Source organism: Chelonoidis abingdonii, chromosome 8 (assembly GCF_003597395.2).
Source record: "Chelonoidis abingdonii isolate Lonesome George chromosome 8, CheloAbing_2.0, whole genome shotgun sequence".
Taxonomy (NCBI): Eukaryota; Metazoa; Chordata; order Testudines; family Testudinidae; genus Chelonoidis; species Chelonoidis abingdonii.
In genome coordinates this window covers 8,163,245-8,171,281 of record NC_133776.1, presented here as the reverse complement: position 1 = coordinate 8,171,281, position 8,037 = coordinate 8,163,245, and the positions used below count along the sequence as shown (strand labels likewise).

The 8,037-nt window shown below is 57.3% G+C and overlaps 1 protein-coding gene across 1 annotated transcript; it reads left to right on the top strand.

The window, feature by feature from the left end:
• The first annotated feature begins 2,960 nt into the window (after nucleotides 1–2,960).
• LOC116838553 (mitochondrial ubiquitin ligase activator of nfkb 1-A-like) lies at nucleotides 2,961–7,370 on the top strand. Its single transcript, XM_032803854.2, has 5 exons — nucleotides 2,961–3,100; nucleotides 3,209–3,348; nucleotides 4,348–4,435; nucleotides 4,862–4,982; nucleotides 5,363–7,370. The coding sequence occupies exons 2-5, from the start codon at nucleotides 3,232–3,234 to the stop codon at nucleotides 6,087–6,089; spliced, it is 1,053 nt and encodes a 350-aa protein (XP_032659745.1). The 5' UTR covers nucleotides 2,961–3,100; nucleotides 3,209–3,231; the 3' UTR covers nucleotides 6,090–7,370.
• Nucleotides 7,371–8,037: the final 667 nt, after the last annotated feature.

The window sequence follows — 8,037 nt, the reverse complement described above, 5'->3', positions numbered from 1 at the left end:
ACAAGCTAGTGAGTGACTGGTGAATTTCTCAGATGCTAGAAGGAAATGAAAGGAAAGCTCTGAAAACTCCATCTCACCCTCTGGCTTTCATCCTCTCCAACTCCCTGACAGGCTCAGCGCTGAGGGCTGGGCTTCCTGCAGAAGGGAGGGACAGAGGCCTCCTCGTATGCCAACTTCTTTGGGAATGAACACACTTGGGCCTATAACCCAACCCCCAACTTCCTCTCCCCAGGCACCACTTGTATAGGAACAACCTCACTGCTTCTCCATTCTGCAGGTACTTGCTGCGGTTAACTCAACTGATTGGCACCTGGGCATATGCACCTGGGCATGCCTAATCAGATGTGAGCCTCGTGTGATGGTCCAAGCCCCTAGGGTCAGGGCAGCATGGCCTAGCAGCCAAAGTCTATAGCACCACCCTTTGGCACAGGACAGCCCCGGTAGGGGGGCCCGGGCCCACCCAACTCCACCAGGCCCCAACCCAGGACCCTAACAGTGGCGTAGCACTTGCCACTGACTCAGCAGGGGTGGGGGTGGGTGTCCTACCGAAACACGCTGAGTTTTCCCAGGTGGGAGGTACCACTCCGTCACCCTCCCTGGGTCGCTTCCTACCAGAGTCTGTGTTGGGGTTTCCCATAAGATGTTGGGTCCTCTATGTTCAGCAGGGCTAGTCATCTCCAGGGTTTCCTCCAGTCACCAGGGTGCAGGCGGGTCATGGACGGCTTTGATTCCCGGTGCAGAGGCTGTGGCTGGTCCACCACAGGAGCTTCCCACACAGATCCTTCCCCTGCAACCTCCAGCCCAGAATGAGCTGCTCTCCCTCCCTTTATACTACCAGAGCACTTGGAGCATCCCCAGTCTTACCAGGGAGGCGGGACTTCAGCTGTCAATACCATGGGCTTAACCCTGTCTGGGCTAGTGTGGGGTAAGCAGCCCCCGTCACATCTCCCCAGTGCAAAGCCCTACCCAAGCTGCCGGTCGTGTTGCACTCCTCCATGTCTTGCTAGGACTGCTGGGGGCACATCCCATGGCTCTGAGCCCTGCAGTGAGCTGAGCGGCTCTGTGATTCCTTCCCAGGTAATTGGGGGAGAACTTGTCTGTCCTGGGGAGACGGAGAACTGTGGGGAGGCACTGGGGGACTATCAGCACTCCAGTGGGGTAGCCTGCACCCATGCCAATACCCCAGAATAGGCCAGCTAGGTGAGAGGGTTGTGCGTGTGGACAGGAGTGAGGTTGGGGCAACACCTCAGGAAGAGCCTGAGTTCACTCTGCAGTAGAGACAGGCCCTGTGCTTCCACTCCCAGTCATGAGTCACTTGCTCAAGGGCAGGAGGTCATGGGCAGGTTTCACCCACACCAAAGCCTGCTGAGAAATGCCAGTCTCCAGAGAGCAGCTCGGCTCCTTCACATACAATCCCTAGATTTGCCATGTTAGCCACCAACTCAATTTCTCCTTGGCCAAAATATATCACACAAAGGTGTGATGCACTGCCTACCCAGGCCTAGAGCCTGCCCTGGCCCCCTTTCAACAGACACCTTCATCTCTGATCTTTGGCTGCCAAACCGAGTTCCCCTCTCTTGCAATTATACAAGATTTGCAACATTTGGTGATTTCCTTAAAACCCCAGCTCCTGGAGTCCTGGGATGATGTTAGGATTTCAATTTGAATTTCAAAGATAATTTCTAGCCCTTCCTGGTTGCAGAGAAAAGCTGGAAAATGTGTCCCCAAAAGGCTCCAAAACCCCACCCCCATTTATATATTTATTAAAATCTCATGATTTGGGGGGTCCTGACTCTTGATTTTTTTTAACAACTTGGCTGGGCTATGCTGCAGTGTGACATCCTCTGGGCCTGAATTTCAAAGATGGTGAGCATCCACATTCCCACTGGCTCCACTGTAGAATCTGGGCCTCAGGTGCGTCAGCCTGTGCACCCAAACACTGGCCTAATTTATGTAATTAGGAAGAAAATGTATCTATGGGAAGCTAATGCAGCTATGTCTGTTTAAATACAGGATCTCCGACCATCTCTTCTCCCCCCTCCCGCCCCTTCCCATGTTGCTCATTTTAAACTGTAAATGCTTTGGCTGTATGTTCATGCTGGCACCTTTTGGTGCTACCACAAGGTAAGAGTGATAGAAGGCATGCTCGTGGCCCACTCAGGAAGAGCCCTGACTGTGCTGCCATTCAATCCCAGCCGGGCACTGCTCTAATATATGGCATTCCTCCTCTCAGGCCTCCTCACTCCTTCTGCGTTGAACCAGTTCTCTAGTGGGCACTGGAATAAAAACATCCTGTCCTCTGTATAAGCCACTCAAGACCAGGGCACACAAGCTGTCCTTCTGACAAACCAATATGCCCAGGTTCCCTGAGCAACCCTACAATAAACACATCACCACACAGGCAGCCAGGTAGAACCCAACAGTAACCAGCCAGTATAAACTGCACAGCTCTGAGCATCCCCTGCGATAACACTAATACAGTATCAGTACCAGTACTTCTCAGCCAACTTACCACAACAAACCCGCCTGGGGAGCGACCCTACAATAACAACCCAACATGTGAGTGCAAGGGGGGATTGGAGTGCAGCAGGGGAGAAGTTTGCATGTCAGGGATATGAAAAGCGAGCAAGTCTGAACCTCCCCTGCCCCTGGGGCCCAGGACCAGCTCCTCGTAACCCTGTATTAAGAACGGGGCTGCTGCAGGATCGTAGCGAAGACCGACGCCCCACGTGCACCTCCCCCCACTCTAGGGCCGTGGCCAGCGCGTTCGCCGCAGGGCCTCACGGGAGCCGTAGTCCCTGGAGCGGCGCCGCATGCCCTGAGCCCGACGTTTCTCCTCCCCTCCAACGCCCCTTCGGGGGTCGGCGCGGCGCAAGACTCGACGGGAGTAGTAGTTCCGAGCACTCCTAGGCACGGGGCGGTGCACGCTGGGAGCTGTAGTTCCACGAGCTCTCGGCACCACGGCGGCGGCCCCTAGGAGCCGAGCGCGGCAGGACTCCATCTCCCAGGGGGCAGCGCGGAGGGGCTGTGGCTCCCTGCCGGTCCTGGACTCTTGGAGCCCTAATGGGCACTTGAACGGGGCGGTTCCTCCCAGGCCCGGGTGAGTCTCCCTGCAAGGGGCCCCGGGGCGCCCCCGCCCGCCCTCTGGGCCCAGCCCCACGTGGGAGCCCCGGGCTAACGGGCAGCCCCCCATGTGCTCTCCTTGCAGTCGCGGCGCCCCTGCCCGGCACCATGGACGCCCTGCCCGTCACCTCCGGGGAGCTGCTGGGCCTGGCCTCCAGCCTGGCCTTCTCCGGCCTCTTCTATTACCTGTACAGGAAGAAGGCCAAGGCGCTGGCTCGGATCCAGGTACCTGGGGCCCCCGGCCCGCGTCCCAAACGCTGCCCAGCCCAGGGCCCCCGTAACAGGTGTCCAGGTGCCCAAACAGGGCGGGGGGGGGGGGGAGACCGTGCTCCCTGCCCCGCAGATCCCAGCCTGCAGCGCTCCACCTCCAGGGACAGCAGCCAGCGGAGCCCTGGCTCTGGCCGTCCTGTTTGCACCCCCGTGCCGGGAATCCCCCGGGTGCTCTGCGTCGCTGTCACTTGCACACCTCGGTGGCCTTTGCCTGGCTTGGTGCACACCTGTATCCCTATAGAACTTGCTTTTGAGTTGAGCTGGCCTGGCTGGCCACTGCATGCTGGGACCTGTAGTTTCCAAAGTGCATAGGGCCTGCTGGGCATGATAGTCCCCGTGGGCCGGGTCTCCCTGTTAAGAGAAGGATGGACCAATCATACAGTGGGATTTGGCAGGTCACATCTGCCCCGATTGCTCAATCTAGACCCCTCTGGAGTTTTGCTTGCAGGATTCCTCACTATCCACCTGCACATCTGGGAAAGGAGTCTGTGCCACACTATGCTTCACCAGCTATGCCTGGCACAGGCCTGCCGCACAGGGATGGGTCTGATGTGCCCACTCCTGTGGGAATCGTATGGGCAGAGATGCTGCCAGTGGCTAAACACAGCAGAGCCACACGAGCACTAGAGCTGGATGGTGGCTGTCAGCTTCATGGAAAGATGGGACTCCAGTAAGGGGCCTTATTCCCCTGCAGCGTGCCCTAATCATCCTGTCTCCAGGAACTGATTAGTGCCACGTTTCCACAGCCTGCAGAGTAACGTGGATTAAGTCACAGTGCAAAACCTGCGGCCAAAGACATTCCAGGGAAGAGGGAGGTACCCACTGGCCTCTGGAGGTGGGGCACAATCAGGCATAGGCAGAGTGGGTTTTTCCCCACAACCGAAGTTGAGTAGCAGCTCATTGAGATTGAAAGTGGTTGAGGCTCACTCTCATTTCTGGCTTCTCCTTCTGCAGGAGGCCCCGAAGCTTCAGGTAGACGATGGTCTGCCTGACCTGCTGTCTGCCACCAGTGGCCAGTGCCTGCATTATGTTGCCTTGGAAGGTAAGATCCCTGCGCACTTATCCAGCTTGGTGCACTGGGGCCCATCTCTCAGCAACTCTCACAGCAGCAGCATGCCGTCTCCTGGTGTGTTTGGCATCTCCATTCTACTAACTGGGGAATTACAGTCACTGAAAGGGCCAGTCTGCAGAGCAACATGTGGATGGCTATTCAGAAACGCCTCCTGGGATGTACTCCCTGGGTCCCAGAGGGGAGACTGCCCCTTGCTGAATCAGCTGAATTTTTGGAGGGGGAGGGGGCTCCTAGTTATGCAGCTATAGCTCTCCCAACCCACTAGTCAAACCTAGTCTCCTCCAGGGCTGTGCTGAATTATACCCCAGGGGAATTCTAGACAGCTCTGGGAGTTGGAGCTGCTCCATGAACCAGGGTTTGCCTCGCAAGATCACACCCCCTCCACATTATCCATAGGGATTGTCCTGCCAGCAAAAGCAGCTCTATCCAGCCAGCACCACAAGGAGCTGCAGGGAGTGATCCAGAAACTAGTTCTGAAGGAGCATCGACTGATCTGGAACAGCCTAGCCCAGAGTTGGTGAGTGGTCATTGGGGCTGACCCAGGAGGGAGGGATGGGAACAGTTGGGAAGAGAGGGATGCCAGCGGCAGGCAGTGTGGGGGAGCATGCAGGGCCAGCAGATCTGTGGTGCATGGCAGAGCTGCACCTACGGCAAATTCCCTTCTTGCAGTGGAGGCAGTATCCTCTGCAGGCCTGGGTTGGTTTGGATTCGTTCTGCCTGGGCTGGGGACTCAGCTACATCAGAGGCCCTCGTACTGTGCCCCAGGGCCACTCACTAGTGGGGTAAAGTAGAAGAGCAAGGTTAGCCTGTGGAGTGAGCGCAGACCAGGGATCTAGGGCCTTTGTAGGCCCACTTGTGAGCCACCGGCTCAGCTGCTGTGCTCTTGATTGGTTGCAGGAATGAAAGTGAGCGGGTGATTTCGGAGCAGGTGTACACGGTGCCCTTTGCCCTGGCATCTCCCAGTGCTGAGGCAGTGACACGGGTGAGTGTAGAGAGCCCTCTACGGGCTGTCGGGCTGCCCCTGGAGACCGTGTATGAGCGCTTCCAGCACCCAACCCACGGCTTCAAAGACCTGATCAGTCACTACCTGAGCGGGGAGAAGCCCAAGGGCCTCCTGGAGACAGAGGAGATGCTGCAAGTGGGGGCAAGCCTGACTGGCATCGGGGAGCTGGCCATGCACCCAGATGGGACCCTCCACCTCCAGCCCCCAGCTGATGGGTCCAGCTACTTTCTGCAGCTGGGGGACTGGCAGACGCTGCTGGTGGAGATGGAGTCAGTGACCAGCTTCTGGAAGGGGGCGGCAGTGCTGTGTGGCTTGACAGGCGTGGCGGTGATCCTGTATGCCCTCTGCCAGGCCTATCAGCAGCGCCGGCACAGGCAGGAGCAGGAGGAGCAGCGACGGCAGTTCGAGGCCCTGTGGGGCAACGGGGACATTGCAACTGAGTCTGGGGAGGATGCGTTGGAGGATGCCTGCATCATCTGCCTGACACGACCCCGCGAATGCGTCCTGCTATGTTGTGGCCATGTCTGTTGCTGCTTCCGCTGCTACGTGGCTCTGCCTAGCCACACCTGCCCCATCTGCAGGAGCCCCATAGACAGGGTAGTGTCCCTCCACCAGGCCTGAGGGGGAGAAGGGGCTTCAAATGGTACCAGGGCAAGAGCAGTGGAGTCCCTGGCACTAGGCAGCACCACTGTGCCCATAAAACCCCAGCAGCTTGGGGTGCAGTGTGCGAACCACAAGTGTGTGGTGACTTGGGATGTGAGCTCACAAACCTAGGGTGGATGGGGGGAAATGCTGCAAGCACCGCCTCCTAGGCTGGGTTTGGGGGTGTGCTCATGATCCCCCTCTTCAGTGCTGGTCACATGGTGATTGGAGTATGTGGCCTGAATTAGCATCACTCAGCACCACGTTTCCCTCCCTCACCCAAACCTCATAGCGTGTCTGTTCCCAACAGTTCCAGCTCTGCTAGGAGAGTCTGGTGGGAACTAATTTCCTCCAAGTCTCTTCCTGGGCCCGGCCTTCTCAGTGCTGACCCCAGGAAGAGGCTGACTGGAGCCTAGCAGGCCTGCGGTGCAATGCTCCCTCAGTGGCTGAGGATGCAGTTTGGACACAGTGGTTTTGCTCCTGCGAAGGGGCCAGATTTTACACTAGAGTTTATTTTTCTACCATGTCTTTGTCACTGCTGTCCAGCTAACGCGCTGGGGAGAGGCTGGCAGAAGCTGCGGGGGGGCTGGGGCGGGCGGAGACAGGAGGTTCAGGGTAGTTTAGGGCTGTGGGCTTGAGGGCAGAGAGGGCCCAGCTGAGGGGGCAGCATGCATTGCACAACCGAACAGCCAGGGTTGGTGCCTCCTGTGCCCGATTTCCTCTGACTAGGCCCATACAGCACATTACACAGGCAGCAGCAGTTTGTGGTGTTTGTGTGGGGTGGGGGGGGGATGTTTGTCTTTCCCTCATGATTTCATGCGTGAGGATATCGAATTGAAGAGGCTTCCACTGTGTGAGGCCAGCAGCTGGGGCCCGGTGCCGCCCTCACCATCCAGCTCTGGAACTCCCTTTACACCCACATGTGGGAGTTTGAGGCAGTGCCACAGCTGAAGCATGGGAGGGTGGATTGCAGCAGCCCTGGCTCCCGACTGCCCCAGCTGTTGGATCCCAGGAGGAGGACAGCCCTCTGCTCCCCTGCTTAAGCCGGAGGACTAAAGGAGCCACAGTGGAGGCCCTCCCCAAGGATTGGGGTGGGTTATGTTTGGCCCCCCAATTAAAGTGCAGGTGGAAGTCTGCCTGCAAGACCTGGGCTGCCTGGCTGGAGCACTGTCTTCCTGCCCAGCTCCCAGGACGTGCCTTAGCTGCAAGGGGGACTCACTGAATCAGTGTTGGTCATTATTTATAAAGAGATGGATCAGAGGCTGGGTTTGTGTCTTTCTTTAAGCCACACACTAGTAAAAGAATGAGCTAATTTTTAAGAGGGGTGGGGGGGACATAGCTGCTGTGTGGATCACCTAGAGAGGCCCCGGGGGAGAAATGCTCTACCACAGTGCAGGACTTTCACAGGAGTGCTCTCTCAGGAGGCAAGTTACTCATTACAGATCTTTGTACTCACCCCGCCCCACTTACTAGCTGGTTTTCAACACTCCAGCCCCACAGGAAGAAAACAATTCAGCAGCCCCAAGCAACATAGGAATGCAAATGAAACCCCAGCGGGAGGGGAGATCCCCACAGGTACTTACCAGCAGGCAGGGAGGGAGGGAGATGCAGCATGTTACAAAATGGCTACTTTAGGGGTGCAGTAATTTGGCTCACCCATATTTAAAGGGCCAGCCCCAGAAAGGCATGCTGGGAAAACAGCTCCTCTAAAAGGTGACCCTGCACAGAGGAAACTTAGGACATGTCTTTACAACATAGTTACCCTGAGTGCTTAATATCTGGGTTAGCCTAGCCCAGCTGTGAGCATCCCCACTACAAAGCCCTTCCCCATGGTACTGCAGCCTCAGTGTTTCCCCACTCACCTGTGTGTGGCTGGGGGCAGAGCCCCTGGGGCTTTGCACTGAGATGCTCCAGGATTCTGGTCCAG

Coding starts and splice junctions, on each gene's coding strand:
- LOC116838553 (XM_032803854.2), top strand. CDS start 3,232: ATGGACGCCCTGCCCGTCACCTCCGGGGAGCTGCTGGGCCTGGCCTCC. Junction 3,349..4,347: donor AGGCGCTGGCTCGGATCCAG/GTACCTGGGGCC, acceptor CTCCTTCTGCAG/GAGGCCCCGAAGCTTCAGGT. Junction 4,436..4,861: donor GCATTATGTTGCCTTGGAAG/GTAAGATCCCTG, acceptor CATTATCCATAG/GGATTGTCCTGCCAGCAAAA.